The sequence below is a fragment of the Toxorhynchites rutilus genome, chromosome 3, assembly GCF_029784135.1.
Source record: "Toxorhynchites rutilus septentrionalis strain SRP chromosome 3, ASM2978413v1, whole genome shotgun sequence".
NCBI classification, from domain to species: Eukaryota; Metazoa; Arthropoda; class Insecta; order Diptera; family Culicidae; genus Toxorhynchites; species Toxorhynchites rutilus.
In genome coordinates, this window is record NC_073746.1 from 155,672,137 (window position 1) to 155,699,209 (window position 27,073).

At 38.8% G+C, this 27,073-nt stretch overlaps 1 protein-coding gene across 10 annotated transcripts in view; it reads left to right on the forward strand.

The window, feature by feature from the left end:
* Positions 1-27,073, forward strand: part of LOC129778253 (cGMP-dependent 3',5'-cyclic phosphodiesterase-like) — a 177,604-nt gene that overhangs the window by 43,087 nt on the left and 107,444 nt on the right. For all 10 annotated transcript variants that reach the window (XM_055785035.1, XM_055785037.1, XM_055785034.1 and 7 more), the window contains exon 4: positions 7,621-7,716. In XM_055785035.1, the coding sequence (XP_055641010.1) occupies positions 7,621-7,716 (96 nt within the window). The remainder of the gene's footprint in view (positions 1-7,620; positions 7,717-27,073) is intronic.

Sequence of the window (27,073 nt, forward strand, 5' to 3'; positions counted from 1 at the left end):
GCGTGTTTGGTTTTGTTAGTTTGAATTTAGTCAAAGCAAAGATGGCGTCGAAACAGCACGTGCTTCGCGAACGCATTGTACGGTTCTACGAAACGCATTTCCAGCAAGGAAAAAAGTTCACGGTGGCACATTTTAAGGAAGAAAATGTTCCTGTCAGTGCGGTATATCGTATCCTGGGTTCCCTGAACGTAGAGCGGAAGGTCGGAAGTGGTCGTCCGGTGACGATAATGACGAAGCAGAGGAAGACATCGTTAAAGAAGCTGTATGACAACAAGGACGCAACCAGCCTGCGTGACGCCGGTCGGAAATATGGCTGCTCCCACGTATTGATCCATCGGACCCTCAAGATAGAAGGAATCGTCTGCAGGAAGAAGACGAGGTCGCCGGAGTACACGGAGAAGCAGATTGAGACGGTTGATTCACAGTGTCGGTGGATGACCAAAAAATACTGCGGGACGTCTTTCGTTCTGGACGCCGAAAGCTATTTTCCGCTGTCCAAAACGCATATTCCAGGAAATGATAATTATTAATCCAGCGACAAGTCATCCACGACGCCTGAAGTGAAATACAAGTTCAAGCACAAGTTTGAAAAAAAGGTTATGTTGTACATCGCCATTTCCGACCGGGGCATTTCAAAGCCTTGGTTTAAGCAGAGCGGTCTGGCAATCAAACAACAAATCTATCAAGAAGAGTGCCTCGATAAAATCCTGCTGCCGTTCCTGAACGAGCATCACGCGGATGGGAAGAACGGCGTCTTCCCATTACGCCAAGAAGACGCTGGCGTATCTTGAGAAGAAAAAGATACCGTTCGTGCCGAAAGATCGTAACCCAACAAACTTGCCCCAGTGCCGCTCAATAGAGGATTTCTTTGACTCACTCAGTGCCCTAGTGTATAAAAACAATTGGAGGGCCAAGGACACGAAGCAACTGACTACAAGAATCCGGAATTGTATCCGGAAAATGGACGTAAGTGCCGTACAACGTTCTTGTGAGAGCATAGCGACAAAGTTGCGTCGAACAACAGACCACGGCCCTTACTCATACATTCACTGACATTTTTTTGAAGAAAATACATTATGTTATTAATAAAAAATACTGAAATAGATGAAAAAAAATTTTTTTTTTATTATGTGATTGAAAAAATTCTCATTTTTTATTTAACACCCGTTAAATGCTGATTTCCACTTAAATGCATCTCCTGGACCATTGTGCACTGGCATGGAGTTTCTGTTTACTATTGTTTAACATTTCATCACGGAGAGAATTGCTTTGATACAGTGTCTACAGATTATTCAGTTGTGTTACTCAAAACAGAGTTTTGCGAGGAATTAGACGTGAAAGCGATAACGATTCGGTGAACAGCCTATTTTATGTTTGTAGGGGCAAGACGGGCAAACAAAGAAGAACTTCGATTGTATATTTGGAAATGTATGTTTTCAGAAGCTTAAATCTACTGATTTGTCGTTATTTCAATATACTGTTTGTTTTAAAATAAAAACATATTAGGTGAAATATTTCACAGAATAGTATTTCCCTTTTTTTTCTCTGGAATACAGACAGACAGAATTGAATTCCAAGCAGACCGTTGAAATTTTCGGGAGGCGGGTGAAGCGTACCCATGGTAAGACGGACATGTGGTCGGTGTTAAATCAGACCGAACCATTTGATATAAAAGATTTCGAGAAAAGCGAACATGAACTTTAGTGGTCTGCAATTTTCGAAGCATTCAATTTTTTCGTTCAATATTGTTCTCAGAAAAATTAGCTACTCTCTGGCAATACTTTCACGTATGACAATTGTAAAAAAAGGCAGTTATTTGGCTGCCTATACTTACATGGTCCACTCTGACTGAACAATTTCGAAATATTTTTCAATCAATTAACAGTTGTGAGTCAAAGTGTGACATTCTGTTATAAAGATTAGAGCGAGAAGGGGTGTGAGGTTGGAACTGCATAAACATTTGGTTGCGTTCAGCACAATGGTCTCTGCCATCTACTGCTGACATGAATATGATTGCATGGCAATCATGTTAAAGCATAAACTTTGAAATAGTAAATTTTGCGATCATTCACACTGAAGACCACATTTTTCATTGATCCGTTCAGTCAGAATGGACCAACTTTATTTTTTATATACTCAGAATGTGCACATTTTACACTAACGGGTTCAAGCACATTTCGAGAATATTTCGACCTATCTTCTTCTGTAGGAGCATTGTACCACTGCGACCATTAGTTTGATCTATTGTAGTGCACTCCAGTTTGCTATGTATGCAGTGTCAGTTCGTTCTATCACTCAGGGAATAAGTGATAGTCGCACCAGCACTTTGCATATCCTCCCACGAAGGTATGACTTTCTTTATGAAGTTCCTTAGCTGTTTTGGTTCAGCAGACTAAATCTCGTTAGGCATAAGAATGCCCTTTCCAAGAATTCACAGTCTTCGCTGAATTAGTGTACTGCATTGACACAGTGAATGGTCCGAAATCTCAGCTTCGAAATTGCAAAAACGACAGTTATCATCTGCCAGTTTTCCGATTTTTTTAAGGTGATACCTGCTCGGACATTGTCCAGTGAATAGACCGGTTAATATACTCAAATCTGCTTTATTCAATCTGAGTAGGTAGGTTGCGCGTTATTATGTTACAAGGTGCAATGAATAAGTTTGATTGTCTTGGTGTTGATAGAGTTGATAGTTGGCTTCAATCATTGATATTTCCCAGGTTTTGAGCTCAACTTTCATGCATGCTGTAGATAATCCACAAAATGGCTCCGGCTCGACGAATTTAGTTGAAGATCCTTATCTTGCTAAGAGATCGGCTCTTTCATTACCTTCTATACCGCAGTGACCAGGCACCCAGTATAGGTTAACTTCGTTAGTAGCAGCTAGTTGTTTTAAGGATAAAATACACTCCCAATTCCTGGTCCATCAATCTCCGCTCCCGTAGATTTACCGATTTTAGATCCATCGGTATAAAACACGAGTGATCCTGGCCGAGTTTTGAAACCACCTTCTTCCCATTCGTTGCGATTGAATTCATTCACTTTGAAGGGAACGCTGAAGTTAGTCTTTTTTTCCATCCAGTCTTCCTTCATGCTTACTATAGTGTTCAGTTGAAAATCTTTCAGGATTTGTAAATGCCCTGTGAGATCTCCTTCTACAAAATGTTTTATACGTTTCATCCTGAGAGCTCCCTTTTCCGCTACAAGTTGCAAATATTGGTGCATGGGTAGAAAGTATAAAAGAGCATCTATGACTTTGGTAGTTTTAGGCCACCACACTAGCGAAGCATATGTTAGTCTGGGTCTCACAATTGCCGAGTAAATCCAGTGAATCATTCTCTGTTTAGTCCCCACTTTTTCCCGAATATACTACTACTTTAGATATTGCATACTCCAGTTGATCGATCCAATTTAGTTTTTGATCAAGCATGACACCTAAATATTTGGTTCGTTTTGAAAGCTCCAATTGTACACCTCCCAATCTAAGAGGTGGAATCATATACTTTCTTTTTCTGGTAGATGAAATTATGACTGTTTTTGAAGGATTAACACTAAGTCCTTCCAAGTTGCACCATTTGAGTGTGTAGTGAAGGGCTGTTTGCATTCTATTGGAAATAGTATGCTCACATTTACCCCTCTCTAAGATGATTATGTCATCAGCAAAACCAATGACTTCGTATCTTAAATAAGCTAGGTTGTTAAGAAGATCGTCGACAACTAGGGACCACAACAGAGGAGACAGAACTCCTCCTTGAGGGCAATCTCTAGTTGGTTTCGTTGTTAGAGTAGATCCTCCTAATGCTAAATTGTTATTAGTCGGTTGGTTAGCATGGCATGTATCCAGTTGGAGATGCACATGTCAAAACTACATTTTTTCATAGCTTTATTTATAGAGTTGTAGGATGCTCCCTCAATATCAAGAAAAGCTGTAACTGAGAATTCTTTAGCATCAAAAGACTTCTCTATTTTTGAAATTAATGTGTGAAGCGCTGTTTCAGTTGATTTATTTTCTTGATAGGCAAATTGAAATTTGTTCAATGGTCTCCTGCTCAAATATGATGATTTGGTATGGAGATCAATAACCTTTTCCATCATTTTTGAGATGACAGATGTTAGACTAATTGGTCCATACGCTTTAGGAGTCGTCCTGTCACGTTTGCCAGCCTTGGGAATAAATATAACCCGGACAACGTACCTATGAACTTCAAGAAAAAATTTTGTTGGTTTGAATTCGGCGCTTGGATATTGTTTAAATTTAATATACAAATAATTGTCACATGGTCCACTCTGTCTGCATATGATATAGAGCCATTTCACCATGGTAAATGGTACATGGTCTGCTCTGACTGCATACTAAAGTCTGCTTCATTTAATATTGGAACAAATTCTTTTGCTCATTGTGGCGCTCCTAGTGGACGGATTTGGAAACTTTTTTCACCCACGTGTCGGGAAATTCATTACCTTTCACCATGTATTTATGTCATAACACCAAACGATAGCATTTTGTAAACAACCGCCATGGAAGCCGAACGGAGAGATAAAATTGTGCACAGTTTTCTTGAAAATCCATTGTTGTCGGCATCTAAGCTAGCTAAACAGCTTAAAATGCCCAGAAATACCGTATGGCGTGTTATCAAGCAGTACAAGGAAACATTGACGACGGCTTGGAAGCCGCATTCGAAGCGTCGGAGTGGAACTGTCGACCGGAAACTGCGTGGGAAAGTCATCAAGGCCGTCAAGAGGAATCCCAATCTTTCAGACCGCGATTTGGCCAATAAGTTCCAGGCCGCTCACAGTACGGTGCGACGAATTCGTCTCCGGGAAGGAATAAGGTCATTCCGAGCCAGCAAACAGCCAAATCGGACGCTGAAGCAGAACAATGTGGCCAGAATCCGTGCTCGAAAGCTGTACGACCAAGAGCTGACCAAGTTCGACGGATGTATTCTGATGGACGATGAGACCTACGTGAAGGCGGACTTTGGGCAAATCCCAGGTCAAAAATTTTATTTGGTGACGGCTCGGGGGGATGTACCTGCAAAATTTAAGTTCGTGTTTGCGGATAAATTCGCCCGCAAGTACATGATTTGGCAGGGGATATGCAGTTGTGGACAGAAAACCAAAGTCTTTCTCACTGACAAGACAATGACATCAGAAGTCTACAAAAAAGAGTGCCTACAGAAACGGATTCTGCCGTTTATTCGTGCCCACGACCGTCCAGTAATGTTTTGGCCGGACCTCGCAAGCTGCCATTACAGCAAAACGGTTATGGAATGGTACGCAACGAACGGGGTCAGCGTAATACCGAAGGACCTCAACCCCCCAAACTGCCCCCAATTCCGGCCGATAGAGAAATACTGGGCAATCACGAAGCGGAGGCTTAAGGCAAAGGGAAAACTTGTTAGGAACATGACTCAAATGAAGAACTGGTGGAATCAAATCGCCAAAACGGTGGACGAAAAGGGTGTGCGCCGCCTAATGTGCCGTATTACGGGAAAAGTACGAGAATTTCTTCGAAACAGCAATGAATATTTTTTTTAATTTTTTTTTATGAAAGAGTTCCTGCTGTACGCGATCAATTATTCCTGCTGTACGCGCGATTTTCCAAATCTGTTAAATATGGTATGTATAAACTGAGCAGACGTCTCGCGTTACGCGGGACAGTCCCGCATTTCAACAAAATGTCCCGCGTAGGGTTACGTCCCGCGAAACGTCCCTCATTTGGCAAAAGGAACGAAAATGTCCCGCGATATCAATATATTTCAGGTTTACAATTTGATCATGTTGATTTTCTTATACTTAAAATAAAACTTTTATTTGTCAGACTGTTCAAGAGCGCTTCCAATGCATTCAACGATTAATACGTTGAGCTGGTTTTATCGCACCGATAGTGGACTTTTTGTTTAGAGAGTGTCAACAGGAAACGACAGCAAAAAAATCGGATGATTGATTTTTATAAAGATTTATTTTTAAGATTTTTATAAAGATTCATAATGATTTTTATAAGATTCCCTTATTGATCCGCAGGGACCAACGTGAGTCAAACGAAAAGTTCATCTTTGGTCCTCTAGCTCGGTCAGGGCTTAACGTGTTAAATAAGTCGGAAGAACTAGTGTATGCTGGACAGGAAGAGGCAGGGTTTTTTGATGAAGTATCGAAAATGAAGCAAGTGTTGGCCGGAACCTCAATCATGGCTGATGAAAAGATGTATGTCGACATGTTCTTTTACCTTTCCGTGGCTTTGGTAGTCAGCTATTTCTCCATTTTGGCCATTCGCTTAATAGTTTTCTATAGGCCGCAGCTGGGGTATGTTGGGGAGGTTGGCGGTCTACGCGACAATGTTTATCTTCAGCCGATCCATTATCCATTCTTCAGTGATCTTTTGGCATAATGGGCTGATCCCAGTTTCGGCATAAACACCACATCACCTTCGCAAGTTTCGGCAAGCACTTCGTACTCAGTCCCCGTTCACCATCTGACTCGAAAGAAGAGCGGCTTGAACATTCCCTTCTCGTTTGTCAGAGAAGGACCTTCTTCGAGAACTTGATGTGGATGATATATTCGACGTCATCGATTACCTGGGGAACGTGAAGTATCCGGTCTCCGGCCATTCGTTGAATTCTAGTATCAAGCACGTTTTTTTTGTAGGCTTAATAAACGTAATATTTAAGGAAAATTTGTTCCATTAAATTATTTTTTGTAGTTTTTTTCATCGCCATCCGAAAATAGTCCATTTTTTAAATGCATACGTTAACACTAAATTGGAAGAAAAATGGATTGAAATTTTTGAGCATTCCATTCGGTAATTTGAAGAAAATTGTTGAATTTGAATCGTGCTTGCAAGGCTTTAATGCTCCAACTGAGCCAGTTATTTTCAGGCGTAAACAAAATCTAAACAACCGAAAAATCACAACTGAATGACGATACTTAGAAAGAAATAATACAGATCAGGTTTAATTGCAAGGACACATGTTGAGTGTTTCACGAATAAATGAGACTCGCCAAAGTATGGTTTATTTTCACATAACTTATATACATAACGTTTTGTTTTTTGTGTCCCGCGTTAGACCTTTTACTATCTGGTTACTTTAGGTATGTAGCTTACATAACGCTTAACCAAATGTAATCAATAACTCGAAATTTTCAGTTTTGCGACTCATAATTGCATTTTCTATCTCATCATCTATCTGTTCATCAACTGCAATATAGAAGAAATCTTTCAGCTTTTCTCGATGTTACATCCATTAGAAACAGAATCACTTAATTTTTCCAGTTTTAGAAGGGGTGCTAATCAACATGAATATGTTTGAATTTCATATTTTGGAAGTTTACTATACAAATAATCCGAATGTCCGTCTCTTTTCCACTGTACGTCTTACCCTCAGTTCGAATATGAGCTTTCCGGCGGCTATATTTATAACTCGATACCTTCGTAAACAAATGGTTAGGTAGATACATTTCAGTTCCGATCGAGATTCCAGCACGCCGAAAACTGGAGCCTCAAATCTTACAAATCATAGTTTAGTGTGATTTCTCCTGTATATTAGCTAATGTTGTTTCGTTAATCAAGACGCTGCTAACATCAATGATGATTTGTGTAACTAATAAATGCTTTGTTTTCAGATCAATTCATCACACCTCAAATATGCATCTCAACAAAACGGTTATCCATTCGTCATAGAAGACCTTAACAAGGATTTCTCTGAGGTTATTGAGATGGTAAGTTTTCACTAAAAAAATTTGATTGAATATATCGTCTAATGTACCATGTGAAAATAAGATGGATACGGCAGCTTATTTACGACACATTTTCGATTTCGAGACAACAATGATTATTGACTCGTTTTCAAAAAAGCCACGACGTTTAATCAAATCTTTTGATCTCAAATAGCATTCATCTTACCATTGCTGAGCCGATTTCGAAGCTTATTTTTGATCTGTTTATATTCAGAAAAATTCGCTCGACAGTTGCCGAGGAGTTAGGCATAGTGGGAACGCTACAAACGAGTTTTCGAAGCGCCGAAAAAGCGAGTGAACCGTTAATTCTTTCTAGGCATCCAATTTTTGTCCACCAATCCTGTACATGCTCGTTTTCTGAAATTGTGATTTCTTTAAGGAGCAATTTTACCTCTAGGGTACGGAATTTATTCTCCAAATCTTGTGAATTATCATCTTAGAATCCTGTGAACGCCTCTAACACAACGTTAATCAAATTGGAAAAGATTCTGGGATTTAACATTTCCGCAGACTTGTTATTGAATCTTTTCCTCATATGCTTGATCAGTTCAACGAAAAAACTGCGACAAATCCGATAAACATCTGCTTTTCGCTGTCCATTGTTCTGAAGGTTCCTTCCACTGCCATTCCATCCTAAAAATTCTTGCTGCTTTTAAATGATCTTTCATTGAAACAGATGGTAGTGAGAAAGACCAAATAAAAATCTTCCAGCTCTTCATGTAGCATCGTGAATTCAAATTTTTCAGCCTGGAACAAACGAGGAGTTCTAGACTTTCCTTTATTACCTCGAATTCGTTAGTTCTTTTTTTGCTATTGGGTATATAGGTATTTATGTCCATAAAAAAATGCTCAAGATAGTACATAAAGTGTACCAAAAAAAAACGAAAAAATCTGTACCTTACCAGATAAATCTGTACGTGTGGCAACACTGTCTGATTTGAATAGGGTGTTCGACAAAGTTGTTGTAAAGTCATCATTCTAGAAAAATAATGTAATAAACACACTGTAAAAAACGAATATTTTATATCACAAAACAGATCAAACAAAATATGTGTAATATTTTATGGGACCTCCTCCCTCTTCCAAAGGAGAGAGGGGTAAACCATCATGGAAAAATTTCTCGTACTCAAAAACCCTCACATGCCAAATTTGGCTCCATTTGCTTGACTAGTTCTCGAGTACTGCGGATCCCCGCCGCCGGCGAATGCAGAGCACAATGTTTTGACGAAGGACAACATCTCACATTAAGGGCACTAAATCAGGAAACATGTTACGTTTTTATGAAATAAAGTAGACGTTAATAACTATTTTTGCTGCGAACGAATTTTGACGATTTACATAACGGATGTTGAATAAAAAATGAGAATTTTTTCAATCACTTATAAAAAAAAAAATTTTTTCCATCGATTTCAGTATTTTTTATTAATAACATAATGTATTTTCTTCAAAAAAATGTCAGTGAATGTTTAAGTAAGGGCCGTGGTCTGCTGTTCGACGCAACTTTGTCGCGATGCTCTAACAAGAACGTTGTACGGCACTTACGTCCATTTTCCGGATACAATTCCCGATTCTTGTAGTCAGTTGCTTCGTGTCCTTGGCCTATCAATTGTTTTCATACACTAGGGTACTGAGTGAGCCGAAGTAATCCTCTGCTTCGTCATTATCGTCACCGGACAACCACTTCCGACCATCCGCTCTACGTTCAGGGAACCCAGGATACGATATACCGTACTGACAGGTACATTTTCTTCCTTAAAATGAGCCACCGTGAACTTTTTTCCTTGCTGGAAATGCGTTTCGTAGAACCGTACAAGGCGTTCGCAGAGCACGTGTTGTTTCGACAACATCTTTACTTTGACTAAATTCAAACTAGCAAAACCAAACACGCCTACTGTTTCTAGGGAGCCCAAAGAGCAATTTTCTTGGAGAAAGAAAATTTTACGCTCTTTATTTGAGTTACTGATAGGTATTGAAAAAATTCTCATTTTTGATTCAACACCCGTTACCAATCGAATCGGAAATTCTCTAAGATTTGTTTGATATGATACACATTACAATCCCATAGTCTGGAATGGTTTAAATTGATGAAAATTGGAAGCATTCGCATTTTCCCGTACATTTGTTCTGTCCATTTATGTGCTTACCTAGCCGTAATAATGGACAACTTCTTCTTCTTCTTCAATGGCACTAACGTTCCTAGAGGAACTTCGCCGTCTCAACGTCAACGTAGTATTACTTGCGTCATTTTTATTAGTACTTAGTTGAGATTTCTATGCCAAATAACACGCCTTGAATGCATTTTGAGTGGCAAGCTCTAGAATACGCGTGATCACAGTGCAAGTCGGAGAAAATTTTTTTTGACGAAAAATTCCCCCGACCATAACGGGAATCGAACCCGAACACCCGGCATGTTAGTTATGACGCTAACCACTCGGCCAAGGGAGCACAAATGGACAACTTATGCAGCCGCGAGAATAGATGCAACGAAGGGGATAACGAAAAAGAGAATATTTTCGCCTTAAACTCCATCCTTGCACAGTAAGAACGCTGTATCTAGCGTATAAATATTAGATCTCCCCTGAGGAAAAGTTTCAGTGTGTTTTTAAACACAAAACAGCGAACATCGCTTGTTTTGGGCATCCCGCTGTGCATCTGGCATTCCAATCAACACATCGAGCCGAGCCATGGCAAAGCAGGCGTAATCATAATGTTTTTCGCCTCATTATGTAGAGAAAATTTGTTCTGGGCCATCATCGCCGGCTTACAAGGAAAATGATTCTTCTGCTGTGTGATTTGTTTTCGCGTTCTAGTGGCAAAACTGTCTCCACCAAGGATGACATATGTGCAATACTACTGCAATTGCACCTCACCAAGCAATCGTCTCGTTTTGAGACCAATAAAAATATTGGGGGTTGTATTCAAGACACTTAGTTTGAGAAGAGTGCAAAATATACAGTAGAACCCATTAATATCCGCGGAATAGTCTCGCGGAATTTAACGCGGATATCGCGATAAAGGACTAGAAATGAGGTACAAACAAAAAAAAGTATATTGACGGTTTATCAATACAGAAATCGTCTATGACTAAAACAAAAAAGCAGGTGCCTACCTCTCACTGACAAATTTCGGGAAGCTCTATAGAATTAATATGGATCGCTTCCTCTTAAAATTCGCACCGCGGATAATCGGGGTTCTACTGTATTTAGGTGTGTTTATATTAAGTCATTTCAAGCCATCAGTGTTTGGTTTTGTGTTTTGCTTGTTTTCGTTTTAGTTGATTCATTTATCGTCGTCGATTACCTCCTCTGGAGGTACGTGAAGGATTTTTGCTATGTTAATAAGCCACAAAATTTGGAGGAACTCGAAGAAGAAATAACTCGGATTTTCAACAGGATTGAAGTTGTAATGTTAGAGTTCTGCATGAAGAATTTTGTTAACCGTTTAAAATGTGTTATCGAAAAAAGGGGTGGTCACATCGAAAATGTCTCAAAATAAGCTTTATTTTCGTTTTTTTAAAATAAAAATCGGTTCACTTTTGTAGAAGTTTAGAAAATTTGTTGCGTGAACGTTTAATCGGAAAGACCCTGTATCATTACAATCAGGCAGCATTCTTCAAGTAGACTTTCACGTAGTAATAATAAATTGGATAATCATAATCATTTCATCTTTTGCAATTTCCAAGCACCGAAACTTATGAGTTTCATCAAAGAAACATAACAACGCAAGCAACATGGCATAAGCAACTTTCAGCGAATGATGAAATTATTCATTTAGTTCATATTTTCTCCAGCCAAAGTGTGTAATAAAAATAATATTATCTCTCAGATTTGTGCTGGTTGGGGGAGCAAAGTTGAAAGAACAATAACATGGATTATTGCATCTCAGAATGGATGGTGAGAGTGAAGCAATTTCATTACATAGTACGATCTAACGGGAACAGATTTTTTTCGAAGAAGCTCATTCTGGTGTCGTCACCTGTTGATGGCTGCCTGAGTTGAAAAGCTATATCTTTTACAGACCTTCTGTGAAAAATTGATACAGACGACTTGAAGTAGAGGTATGGCTTTGTTAGTGACAATATCCGAAAACTTGATATTAAGACCTGTCCACATGTAGTATACGTATTTAAAAATGGTCATGTAGACGTAAATCATAACCGTCATTTTGGCTGTGTGGCTCTCTATTATTATGTTACTCTCAAGAAATCTCAACCGAACGCCGGCTTCAATTCAGGCACCCTTCAATAAGCCGTTATTATTACTTTTGAGAAGACCTGTTTATTTTTGAACGCGATTTATGTTCACAATGACTTTGCAAAGGAACGCGTTTGAAGTTAGGTTGGAGCCGCACGTTTTCTTTTGATGGAAAGCATCGAAACTTTTCTCATTATTTCTAGGCGAAAGGATAGAAAGGGCACCCTTTCGTTGCTATAAACGGCAAATTGAAAATCAATTAATACATCACCGCTTCCCAGGTTTCCTGTTCAATCACATACATTAATAGGTTCAACCCCCGACGCTGATCCAAGTGTTCGCCATTAGAGTCAACAAATAACCCACCACAACACCACCAGATTTATATCGCTATACAAACAACATTACCCCGGATTCGCTTCCCTACAGCATCCATGTGGCGGAGGTATTAGCCTCACAGCATGTACAACGCATGAAAAACGTATGATCCCGCAGCATTGGGTTTAAGTGTCACCAACACCACCACCCAAACCACGAACACCACATGGCTATTAAAGCTTTACTCTTTTACGTATTATATTTCAAGCTATGGAGTTCCTAGAATGCTTTCAATTTTCGTACCACGTACGCGCAGATATAATCCAGCTATGGTGGAAACGATTTATGACTCATCAGGCGTGAAATGAGATTTCGGTTTATGATGCAATACCGTGAGAAGAATGGAAATAATGCCGAGATAATTAGTGCTATGAAACCTTATGGGTGTAATGCAATTTGGAAGGTGCAATCAAGCGGCCAATCCCAACAGTGACAACGCCGTTTTCGACAACCATAATGGCTATCTATGGAATTTATGCATTTTTTTTCTTTTCGTTGCTTCTAGACAGATAAGATTGTCGGTCAGTCTAAATTGCTAATAGTAGAGTAGTGCGGGGCAAAAGTGCGCACGGGGCAAGAGTGCGCATTGGCCTTTTTGAAGCAAACGAGCATAGAAATTCAACAACAGTGTATTCGTTTGATACATTATTACACCAGCAGCTCACACATATAAACACGATACATTTCATGAAAGAGGCAAAAAGTTATGAGATAAAAAGAGTTTTGCGATGTTTTGATCTTATTGACGCAGGACTACGTCTAACCGGAAGATATAGGAGGTGAAATGGAAATCTAGGCACTGAACAAGTAGGAAAAAATGCAAGATTTGGAACGCTTATAACTCGAGCATTTCTCAATAGATCGCAAAGGTTTTTGCATCAATTGATAGGAAATATATCTACGCATCTATCATAACGAATAACATTTCATTTTTCTTGAGATAAATAATTGAATAATTGTGAAATATCAAACATTGTCAAAATGCACTATGTGCCCATTTTTGATTGGTCCATTTTGTGCTCCTCAAATCGTACCGACCAAAACGGTCAACCAGAGCAGCAGCGAAATAGTATGAAGCACGATTGGAAAGGAAAAAGAAAAAAATGAACGAAACATTGGTCGCAGTCTCACACATGCGTAATTCTCTACCAGCCAGTCAGCTTAAAAATCCCCGTTCCGCTGCCGTAACGATCATTCTCATTCAAACCGTACACCACATCGTTTCGCATCACAACACATCAACAAACCAACCCAAGCAGCCATGTCTGAACATGGCAAAGGAGGAAAATGAAGGGAAAGGCAAAATCCCGCTCGAACCGTGTTGATCTGGAGTTCCCCGCAAGGGTAGCTAGGCCGAGCGCGTTAGTACCAGTGCACCAGTCCACCTAGCCGGCATTATATAGTTTCGGCCGCCGAAGTGATCGAGTTAGCTGGCAAAGCTGCTCGCGACGATAAGAAACCCCGCATTCGGAACAGAACACATTCGGTTCGGTGGACATCAAGACAACAGGCAGTTGCAGCGAGTGGCGAGTGGCAAACGCAATCGAAAAACGGCATCAGGTAGCAGAAGAAAAAAAATTTGTTCTATATACAAACTGCTTTGGTGGCAAATCCAGAACAAGGCGGCATCGAGGGCGTTCGAAATGGTTTTTTTCAAAACCACGAGTACTAAGTTTTCTAAATTGGAACCATTCCATAAAACACGGCACTTTTCAGGGCTTAAACCTACCAAAAAAAAGTTTACGAAATACAGTTCAATGCTTTCTAAAATAATATCCAAAATAATAATAAAGCACAAATTGCTTTTTTCATAATTTGTTTGCCAGGATATGATGAGTAAAGGGTGTGTCACATCAAATTGCATCACGGAAAAAACGCTGTAGAAATTCGCCCAGTAGACCGATCCTTTTGAAAATTTTAGACAGTAAAATAAAAACTATTAAACAACTTTTGGCATTTTCTTTTTATTCATACTTCAAACCCAAGCCCGTATGCTCGCACCTTCCTCTTTATCCCGTCCATAAGGTTCTGTACAACGTCAGGTTGTAGTTTTTTTTAACAGAAATCCATTTTCTCTTGAAGTCCGCCTCCGATTTGACAACTTTTGGGTTCTTCCGGAGGGCCTGCTTCATAATCGCCCAATATTTCTCTATTGGGCGAAGCTCCGGCGCGTTGGGCGGGTTCATTTCCTTTGGCACGAAGGTGACCCCGTTGGCTTCGTACCACTCCAACACGTCCTTTGAATAGTGGCACGAAGCGAGATCCGGCCAGAAGATGGTCGTGCTGCTTCAATAGTGGTAGTAAGCGCTTCTGTAGGGACTCCTTAAATTAAACCTGCCCGTCTACCGTGCCGGTCATCACGAAGGGGGCGCTCCGCTTTCCGCAAGAGCAGATCGCTTGCCGCACCATGTACTTTTTGGCAAACTTGGATAGTTTCTGCTTGCGAATCTCCTCCGGAACGCTGAATTTGTCCTCTGCGGAGAAGAACATCAGGCCCGGCAGCTGACGAAAGTCCGCTTTGACGTAGGTTTCGTCGTCCATTACCAGGCAATGCGGCTTCGTCAGCATTTCGGTGTACAGCTTCCGGGCTCGCGTCTTCCCCACCATGTTTTGCCTTTCGTTGCGGTTAGGAGCCTTCTGAACCTTGTATGTACGCAGGCCCTCCCGCTGCTTGGTCCGCTGGACGAATGAACTTGACAAATTCAGCTTATTGGCGACATACCGGACCGAACTTCTCGGATCACGTCTAAACTGCTTAACTACGCGCTTGTGATCTTTTTCACTGACTGAGCATCCATTTTTTCCGTTCTTCACCTTCCGGTCGATGGTTAGGTTCTCGAAGTATCGTTTTAGTACTCTACTGACCGTGGATTGGACGATTCCCAGCATCTTACCGATGTCCCGATGTGACAACTCCGGATTCTCGAAATGAGTGCACAGGATTGATTCACGACGCTCTTTTTCGTTCGACGACATTTTTCCAAATTTACGAAAAATTGACAGTGAAGCATGGCCAACGTGATCTATACACTCTTATCTGATTATAAGCGAAAGCTGAAGATATAATTCCTAAAAATTAAATTTCTACAGCGTTTTTTCCGTGATGCAATTTGATGTGACACACCCTTTATGAGAATTTGGCAGTTGTTTTGAGCTTATTGATGGTTGGGGACTTTATCGTTTATTCAATTTTCACCAATTCTTAAATTGCTTCTAGATTGAAAGTACAGTAATTTACATTTAGCTCAACATTCAGCTAATTGGACGGAACTGTAATGCGACATATTTAAGTGGACATTTTTGTAAACATAGAGTACGTCCAAATTATGACCCCACATTGAATGTCGACACTGTACCACTGTCATCGCAAATGTTCAATTACACGATAAAATCGCCTCCAATGCGACACTGAGTGGCGCTTCGGCACGTCGCATTGAATGTAAATTACTGTACAACATGTCACAAAGCTGAATGGGAAGAAACTTTCCAACTGTGAAAGCTGTGGCGAGTGGCAACAAATCGCTAAACAGGAAGGTTTAGCCGAACAAGATAGGGATATCGAGTGATAACAAAACAATAAACTCTTTAGATTGAAGATAATTTTGTGATCCTGAAAAGGACCCTTTTTAGCCTGCATGTGAATCCAACGAGCGAACAAATCGTAATGAATGTATTTTTTTGCCATCGCTCCCTTTTAACACTCATTCGTTCGTCTCGTTGGACTCGCCCCTCTGGCTGAGTCTGCCGATTTGTCTCTATCCTGTGAGTGTGTACCGCTAGAGTATAAAACACGCGGACCCCAAAAAATATCTTATTTTCTTTCAAACCGTAAACCTGTGTGGTTGTACGGCATCGGCATCGTGGACGTAACAAAGGAGGACAAGTTAAGGGAAAGGCAAAGTCTCACTCGAACCGTGCAGGTCTCCAGTTCCCTGTTGGTCGCATTCACTGATTGCTCCGCAAGGGTAACTAGGCCGAACGGATTGGTCCCGGAGCACCAGTATACCTAACAGCGATTATAGAGCTTCGGCCGTCGGAGTGCTCGAGTTGGATTGCAAAGCTGCTCACGACAATCAGAAACCCCGCATCAAGAACAGAGCAGCTTCGGTTCGGCGCTCATCAAGGCAACAATTAGTTTCAGTGAGTGGCAAAGTGTTTCTCCGGCACGTCGCATTAAATGTAATTTACTGAACAACATGTCACAAGCTGGATGGGAAGAAATTTTCCAACTGTGAAAGCTGTGGCGAGTGGCAAACGCAATAGCTAAACAGGAAGGTTTAACCGAACAAGATGGGAATATCGAGTGATAACAAAGACACAACACCAAAGGTTCTTTTCAGAACCATCAACATATTCATAAAGAGTAAACAGTAAACTAATCTATTTTTCAGGTAGATAGGTAGGTATTCACGTAGGAGAAGAAAATAAAACAATATATTTAAAATATATATTTAACAAAAGCTGTCCCCTTTGTATAGTCCTACGTCATTCCGGTTATGTCCCCGACATTACCCACCCGTCTTTTTTTCAGTTATGCAGATGATGATTTACTTACCTAAAATAACTGGAAAGTTCGAAACTACACTGTCAAGAAAAGCCTATTTCTATAATAGATAGTGCGTATTCGTTTTTGTGAAAAAGTTCAAGAGCTTTTTTTAAAAATTCGATTAGTTCAAAAATTACTTGTGGGGCAAAGGCGCGGTGGCTGTGGCGTAAAAGTTCGCACTAGGGTTTTTCTCTGAAAAAAAAATTATAAAATGTTTTCAACAAAATTTTTAACGGGACTCACAAGAAGAAAGCTGATTTGAAGAATTGCACTCCAGAAATGCTCAAATGGCCCGACAGAGGCTTCAGGAGGGAGTCTCGAAGCGTCGGATTGCAGCAGACCTCGGTATTTCTGAATCAGCTCAGAGGAAGAAACTCATATCAGAAAGTGATTTACGATTTGAATCTTCTTTTATTGACATTTCTTACTTCTGCTGGGATGTGTCAGCTAGCAACTAGGGCTTTTCAGATAGGTATTTACGAGTGAGCAGTCTGAGGATCTGGCGGACCACTGCAGGGCATTGGACAAAGATTTCTATGATATGACTCACAAAGATATACGGCGTCTGGCGTTTGATTTTACGGAAGCCAACAACCTCCAGCACGAATTCAATCAAGTTGCAAAACTGGCAGGAAGAGATTGGGATTCTAGCTTCATGAGGAATCATCGTCGGAATTCTCAGAACCTAAATCCAAGATGAGGAATAAAACTAAACAATTGCTTAAAAATAATTCAAAATGAATTTCAAATAAACAATGTTTTTAATTTCACCATGCATTCAATTCATTAACGGTTATGTTTCGTTTATGTTTATGTTTTCACAATAAACTTCAAAGAAATATTGTTTCTTTCAACAATGAGTTTCAAATAAATCAAGTGAAGGTAACTATGTATTTATAAACTTGATCTATATAAATAAAAATGATTTGGTGAGAAACGGAATTAAACAGTCAGTATCAGAACTGAATGCTGAACTGCTGTCTAGATACTGATAAATATGTCAGCAATGTATACGCTTAACAACCTCATTTTTTACTGTCTGATGACATTCTCCATTAGAGCAATTCCAAATGAAATCGAAAAATGACAAAACATGAGTATTTTTGATTCGAATGAAAGTTTGTATTCCGTTTGAATTAAAGGAAATATGAGTTTTACACAGCATTTGAGAATTGTGTAACTTTTGAAAAGGGCGCATTGATTTTAGTAAGAGAAATCTTTGATAATTCGTATCTCAAAAACTATGAGTCCTATCGAAATAGTGTCTAAAAAAGAGCTATAGAGCATTGATGTGCAAACGTGAAAATAATATACACTGAGAAAAAAATTAGTAGCATTTTTTTATTTACAAAAAAATAATTTTTAATTATCTAAAATACATATTTTTTAATTTTTTAAATTTTTTTTCATATGAAATAGAAATTATGTAGAAAATTTAAAAAAATCAGTCCAAGATGGTAATACTTTTTTTGACGAACTTTGTGAAACATCGTATTTTTATGAATTTTCGAAACTTCGAATTTTTGTATGTTATCAATCACTTTTAGCCAAAAATTATGAATCCTGATGAGAATTAAAATAAAAAAACTCTTAATCAATCTCCTTCTAAATGCAGCCATTCTCGAGATATTTGAAAAAAACATTTATAATTTATTGTCAAAAATAGTTTTACTATCTGGTACTTTTTTAAATTTTCTACATTTTCTACTACTTATATTTTATATGGAAAAATTGAAAAAAAAAATAAAACTACATATATAATTTAAAATAAAATTAAAATTGAAAAAGATAATAAATCAGAAATGTTTTTTTCAAATATCTCGAGATCGGTTTCAGATTCAGAATGGATTCAGGATTCACAACATTTGGAAGAAAAACACACATAGGAAGCTTCTAAAACACTCGGATGGTTTTATTAGCGATCTTGCACTCTTGAAGGTTGGATCTGGAATGTTAGCTGTTGGCAGGAATCGGTTTGTATGCACATATTTATTTGTGGGCGTTCGGCTTCTGTTATGCTGTGTATCGAATTCCTGTGCTGGTTGTGGATGTGTCATACATTGCATTTCGAATGGGAGGAAAGGATTTGGATGGGGATAAGGATAGGGTTAGAAAAAGGGAAACTCTTTTCACACTTGCTCAATATTCGCGCTGTTGGTCGCGAACAGTTGTTCACCCTTAATTTTACACTCCATTTGTCTCTTTATCATTTTTCCACACAGTTCAGGCAAACACTCCAACTATAACAGCGCTCCACACCTGGTCCAGTAGTAAAATATTGCGGATCGTAGGCAGAAGTAGAATCTATGGTGTAAAATCTTGACAATGAGAAGGACTGCTGGTCGTCAAGCCAGCATCTGAACGTTATTATCATTTTCCACAAAAGTGGGCTGGCAAAATGTGTAACTATTTCCGCGTATACGACTGCACGACAACATGTTGGTGTATCTTTCAGAATGCTGCCCTGTCAGAAGAAGTTTTCTGTTTTGCTAGTAATTAACACATGGCGGAAAACGTGATTTTTCCGTCATCATATGCGCATCGACGAATGTCCCCAACAGTAATTATTTTCATCTTATACGTCACGAAAGAGTTCTTTGAATTTGATATAGGTCTTCGTCTTCAGTTGATGGCACTGAAGTATTCAAAAACAACAGAACTATGCTTCCGTCCATTGTGGAAGTTTCGACGGCACTTTCCCGTCTGAAGAAATACATGAAAGTTTTTCCATTTTCTCATTCCTCCGGAGATGCATCGACGTTGAAGAAGGTCAAGTACATTTCGGAATCTCATACTCGATTTTATTTTATCGGCCTTCGGCATCCTTTATTTCAGGCGACATCTATTCTTGTGTCGATTTCCCGAGAACCTTTTGTATTGCGAGTGAATAAAATCTCATTATACAAGTTTTAACACATTTTCGTCTCTAGTCGGAAAAGTAAAAGTTTGTTCCCGCTTGCCGTCCACCAGCGTGCTATCTCTTCTGTTTAGTCTGTGACAACTTTTAATAGAAAAGATTTCATTCACGTTTTTGGAAGGCTTCCTAAAATAGCTGCGGCAGTTGTCATATTGAAAGTGTATATTTTAAGGATTCAAGATCTGTTTCAAAAACAAAACACTGCTCTGAATTATATAAGTTTCCCAGATACACTACGAGCGATATTCAATTATAGTTGCAGCGGGCAAATAATAGAAACAGAGACTGTTATTTTTTCCTGCAGTTTGGTACATATAAAAAGAAGCCTTCACATCATCAAACTCCGTGCAAATCTTGGCTTCGAGCCAACTTTCGGAGTACGAATGTCTGCTAAAGTTTAAAGTCTGAGCAAACAACTGAAGCCCAATGGCACCGAGTATGAAAAGCGGGTTTTATTATAATGCATTTTTATCCCGCAAAGCAAGTCCTTTTGTGGTGAATACATTTTATTTCTGTTTGTGAAATGCGGACAATTCCAGATACAGTGACGTTTTGATTTTCTCGCTAAAATCACGGTATAAATTTTAAATGAATTCTATATTTGAAAAATAGTCAATAACAAAAGTATAACCTATTTAAATGTAATATATCATATATTGCCTAATACAATAGCGAGGGTGCATTCAATAAAAATGCTACACACAGAACAGCTCTCCAAAATTTCACACTTCGTCAGATTCTTTTGAATCTTTCAAGAAATGAAAAATTACTAGTTAGTTTTTTTCTGTATTATAGTTTCAACACTTTTGGCTGGTTCATCACTTCACTTCCATTTCGAAAGAATGTCGGGAGTGAGAATTGAACTCGTGAACTTTAGCATAAGAGGTACGAATGTTACCACTACGCCAGATAGCCTTCCCATTAATAAGTTATGATTTGTTTAATTTATTTCATTCAATCGTTCTTCCATGCCGAATGATCCCTCTTTCTCTCTTCAATCTGGCCGTTAATTTTTGTACAACTAATTTCTCATTCCATACATCGTTCAATCATGGTTTTTGTAGCAATTGATGTGTCACCCGAACATCAAGCTTCTTCTTGAATCCGGAGTTGTGCAAAAGGTTTAACTGATTTAACTGTTTCACGGACATGCCGTTCATTTTTTAGATAATATCGACATTTTCGACCTACCTGGGCCCGAATCTTGTTCGACGGAATCTAAATTGTACGTAATCGGATGTTATAGTATCAGGACCATGAACACCGTTCACAATTTCTAGTGCCTGGCTTGCAATTGAAATTCTTCGATCGATACTTTACGAGATATTGTTCTCTACAGCTATCTAGCGGATCAATGATGAGTTTCTTTTTCTCTAACCTCAACTATTCATTGAATTTAAAAATCATTCATTCTAGAGTGATTTTGATAATTATTCGCCATAGTCACAGCGCCAGCAAGAACCTCGAACAACCAATGGTCAATAACATATTTCGACCAAAACGCACACCACACTTTTTGAAATATTTTTTCTGTTCCAAATCTTTATCTTTTTTGTATCAATCTTGTATGTGCTGCATTCAGGACATTGTTGATAATCCGTCATAAACTGGGATCGGGAATGACCAATTGTTGTGATCGATGAGTTGTCTAGAGTTACTACACACTCCCATTGGCTATATTTTGCGGTAGACGCCTCAAATTAGCGATGTGCCATCCGCTCATGAGCTGTTCATTCGAATTGCTTCATCATAGTGAGCGGATTCGGATCGGCTCGCAATCAAAAAAACGCAGCTCATCAGCTCATTACGGAGCTGGAGCTGATGAGCTGTTGAGCTGTTGAGCTGCTGAGCTGATGAGCTGTTGAGCTGTTGAGCTGATGAGCTGTTGAGCTGTTGAGTTGATGAGCTATTGAGCTGTTGACCTGATGAGCTGTTAAGCTGTTGAGCTGAAGAGCTGAAGAGCTGAAGAGCTGTTGAGCTGTTGAGCTGTTGAGCTGCTGAGCTGTTGAGCTGTTGAGCTGCATAGCTGTGGAGCGCAAAAGCTGCAGAGAGTGTGAATTGCGAGACGCGAAAGGATTTTTCGTCTCCCGCGCTTCATGGCATGACGTCAGATTGTTTTCGTGTATCCCTCTTCGTACTTTAGCTTTAGCAGAGATGCCAGATAGGAAAAAAAGTTTTTGTTTTGAAAATATTCAATCGTTCGTTACTTCATTATTTTTTTCTTATATGGCCAAACAAAATAATACACATTATTGTTATTTAAACATTACTGTGGAAACACATACATTTATTTCCGCGTGCTGAATCAAAACAATTCAGAAACCACCCGGCATAAATTTTGATCATTGATACTGGTTCTTTTGTTACCTTTGTGATCGCGAATAATTATTTCTCGTTGCACCTATTAGTGGATTTATTTTTATATCCTCGGATGCAAAAAAAATCTCGATGATTTTTTTCAAAAAACGTTGTCTCGGCCAATATTCCTGGAGGCATTCTATTTGGCTACTGCTGGTTTTTCTGTTGTTTAAGTTCAGCATATCCTAAGCATCTTCTATGTTGGATTTCAGCATTCAGTACATGTTGTATATTATATTATTAGAATTCATATCAGTTTTAGTTTTTGTACAATTACGAATTAAATTCGTTTATTTTTTGCTTTCCGTCTATTAAAAAAATGCACACTATGCAATGTCCCATGGTGATTACGTTTCATATGCAATTGTGTGGACAACTGCAAAATTCAACTGAGCTGAAGAGCTGTTCCAAATGAGCAGCTCACTTGTATGAGCTGAACGGCTCTGAGCCGCTCACCATGATGAGCTGATTTGCCCATCTCTACCTCAAATGTGCTCACCAAACAACTGAGTGTTTTTTTTCATTTGGACACTTATATGGAGCAAAATATTCACGGTTTGCACAACACATATTTTGATGTAGGGTTACGTCTTTCAGGGTCCAAATTGAAAAGCCGACAGTCGATTGCATCACGAAAATTGTTCAATATCGAAATATTAGAATTTTATTAAAATGAAGAAAATTACATATTGACTACGTCTTTCATTTCTATACCGGGGTGTAAAATCAAAGTTTCGAAAACGAAAGCGTTACGCCGAAGACCGAGATTTTGAGTGTTAATAGCTCCTAAACAACTGAACGAAATGGTATAATAAACACTTCATTCGAAAGATAAAATGTCTACGCGTTCTATACTTGTTACTTTCTGATCCAAAAACTTGTTTCAATAGTCTTAAATTTGCTTTCAAAATAGGCTATTGAAATCACCAATCGGTATATAAGCGAGCGCCGCTCGGAAATTCACTCAGTTCTAATTGAACAGCGATTGGAGCATGTTATCGCTGTTGTGGTGAAGCTTTTCATTTATCATGAAAGCGCGGATGAACGGTGTCACCAAGAGCCTGTTTGTGCACTTTAGGCCAGAAGGGAATCCATCAGGAGGAGAGTGATGCTACAAACGGTTCCCCGGGAAGATCTCGAAGCAGCCGCTACACACACACACATACACGCACGGAATTCTTTCCGTTTGGATCGAGAAAGATCCGGACAATAATCTGCCAGTTCCTCTAGGAATTTAGAAATACATTCATGTGAAAGAGTTTATTTGAATGTTTTCTATCCATGTAACACTGTGACCAAATATGTTTCAATCAAGTACTATTAACAGATGGTTATCGAGTTAGCATTAACCACTGGTGGGCTTCCAGTATCGAGGAAAATGTGGAAATATCTAATCGTTACTGAAAATAATCTGCCAGTTCCTCTGGGAATTTAAAATTACATTCATATGCAAGAGTTTATTTTAATGTTTTCTATCCATGTAACACTGTGACCAAATACATTAGGTTTTGTGATTTTTCAATCAATCGCAATCAACAGGATAGCTTCTGAAGATTATTCTTCCCCATCAGTAGGATATTTCCGTATCCAATATTGGATGCATAAAACCTTGTGCCTCCAACGTAACGCTCTCGATTTCGAAGTTCTCCAAATATTCATTCATTCAGAATGAATTCAGATTCAATTTCATACAAATGATCTCTAAATCAACGATAGTCCTACGTCACCCTTGCGGTTATACCATAGATATAACCCAGTTCCTGTTTTCTATGAAAATAACTATCAAACAATTAAACAATATCAAACATTATTAAATCGAAAATCCCACATTCTGATTGGTCGATTGTTACCAACAATCTCTGCTCTCCCAGTTGCTCATTCAATACGAATATGGGCTTGTGCAATGAAATATGCGTATGTGATTAATTTTCTGCTGATGTACCTCACACATATCATATGAGGGGCTCAGAATGCAAGGAGTGTAAGGGACTTGATTGATTTCTCTTCATCAACTTTTTTTTTCGCGAATAACTCAGCGTACAAAACCGTTCCAATTTGATTTTGCTATAGGAACCGATAATTGGGGTTCTGACCAATCGTCCACATTGTCGAATAAGCTGGGAAACTGTTTGCAGTTAAGTTATGATCAAAACATCTAACATGGGCAAAACATCGACCTACTTGCAGCGGGGCTCGATCCATATTAAGGTTTTTTCAAATGTTTTTAAGTAAAAAGAAAATAAATAAAACACCATTGATCACAATTTTCTTTTATATTTATGCAATTATCATAAAAACTGTTCGATATCCTAAATCCAACCTTTCTCCGGTTCTGGGATAGCGAGCACGGGATTTGCGCCATTAATCGTATAAGGCGAGTTAGAGCGACTCTACAGCAGCAGCAGCAGTACATACATAGCTCAAACAATGTTATTAGTTTCTTCTAAGTCTTCTGTCTTTATCCATAGTTTAGCTCCGTTCAGTTCAATTGGCTTCTGAAATTGAATTAGAGAACAAAAATTATATTGAAAAAGTATAAATTAGAATTGTGTAAGTATAATTTGATTCTCGATTGTTTCTTTCAGATGTATGACACGATTATCGCTATCTCACTCTACCTACTGTCATCGCATATCTCTCTATCCCTCTGATGTAAAAGTTCATCATCGACATCACGATATGTCAGATGGTGGTAAATTGGTAATTCGCGATGGTGTCGACGTCTGGTGGCGACTTCAAATTAGGGCCATAATTTGTGTCCCAAACTCGTTGGTGTAATCTCTATCAGATTAGAAGACACGAAGCCGGTTTTTAAATTTTAAAATTTGAATGAAATTTTCACATCATGTTATTTAATTACTTGAAACACGTATTTCTGACTTTCATTAAACCATATAGCTATACAATTCCAAAAGTGTTGCTGATTTTTTTTATTATAATATAAAATTATCTTCATAAACAATTTTCGTGAGAGACTTTTTCACCACCTGCAAACAAAAATGTTTTTAATTCAAATAGAATGCTAATTTGATATAGAAAAGCTAATTTTCATTCATAATTTTAATTTTGAAAACGTTCATTCCGACTGAAAATCAGCTATTCGTTGACGCTCCCCTAAACTAGTAAACGAATCACAATGCCGCCAACGCGGATCGCTGTTTTGAAGAAAACAAATACTTTTGATGTTTGAGATGTTGGCACCAAAAACATGGCGGGTGTCATACAGCTGGTTTCTTTGTTATGCTTCGAATGACAGCTCAGAAAGAATTTGAAAAAGCAATTATAGTAACAGTTGCTTTTTGCAATTCTTCTGAGCTGTCATTCGAAACACAATAAAGAAATAACCAACAACCAAATTTTGTAGGTGTGAATAGTTATGACGTAAACTGTCTAATACTGGTCTTGTTTTTTTTAGCGATTAAACAATGACTTTGCTACCATACATTAATTTGTTGAAACAGTGGGCTGGTCGCATGATAGCGTAGCAGCCAAAATTTGATGTTAATAAATTCAAGTTCACGAACATCAAGCAGCAGTTTTCCGCCAAACAAATGCAGATTCCTCCACCAATGAGACGCCTTCTAAACCGCTGCGGTAGTTTGTAATATGTAATATGTAATGCAATGTATTTTCAAATATCTAGTAAATATAATAAAATGATTAATTTTAACAAACGTTTTTTTTTCATTTTGTATTTATCTTGAAAACAAGAACAACCCTTATAGGGATCAAGCACCGCTGCAAGCAGGTCGACGCCTTGTATATGTTGGCAGCATTTGAGGTCGATCGTTGACATTTAATCGACCCACTCTTGGCTGTCAAAACTGAAATTGAAATGATTCTGAAGACCAAGAGTTTAGTCACACCTTCATGGGCTGCGTCGTCTCTGCGTAGTAGCGTTGTTGACCCAATTGAAATTTGCAAAACGTCTATTATAAATGAAAGTGTAACAATATTTGGTACCATTTTTGCTGGAAATAGCTTCAAAGCCAGATTCTTTTTAAAAATTCATATATTAAAATCAATCATCATAAATGTTTGTTCGAAACCCGATCAGCCGATTTGAGTTGTCTGTTTTGTTGTGTTTAAAAAAAGCCATATATAAGGTCAACTCTCCCTTACTCGATGTTCTGTAACTCGATATCTTCCCTAAGTCAATGAATTTCATGGCACCTTTGATTTTACAAGCATTCTTCTCTCCATAACTCGATACCTCCCTAACTTGATGCCTCCATTACTCGATGGGTTTTGATTCATTTTTCCATGGATTTTCACCTCCCTAACTCGATTGATTTCCGCCTACTTGTTTTGTGCGTTTCTAACTGTCAATTGCTCTTGAAGTGAAGACGAAGTGTTCGTGTCGTCAAGGAATTTGTTTTCAAGTATGGGAAACCACGAAAAACCTTTCAAGTGAACGATTAAAACGCTAACCATTGCGCAACGGTTGGGCATCATCGAGCAGGTCGAAAAGTATGGGCGGAAGGCGTCTGAAGTTGTAAAATATTTCAGTATTGCACAAAGTACTGAAAATTGAAATTAGACAAAAAGCGTATAAGGTTGGTCGAGAACGAAAAGCTGGAGCGGTCAATGGATTTTTTGTCTATCAGGTCAGAGAGAATAAAGCGAAAGTGATAAACTACCGTTTTTTTCCCAAAATATATATTTTATTATGGCACATATGGCGTTAGCCTGACGGGGCCGGGAGTCCAATATTTTGACAATTTTTGTCTTACAACTATGTTAGTAATATGTAACCGATTACTCGCGGTTGGCTCGAGGTTAGTATTACAAAGATCTCATAAATGGGATGTTGCAGTCTCCAGTACTATGTATGTGTGGCCGACACGGAATACTTCCTATTGGAGTGTAACTGACCATTGATCAGCGACGCCCCCCTAGTCTGTATCTCATATCAATCGTGGTGCGTCTCTCTTGACTCGAGGAATC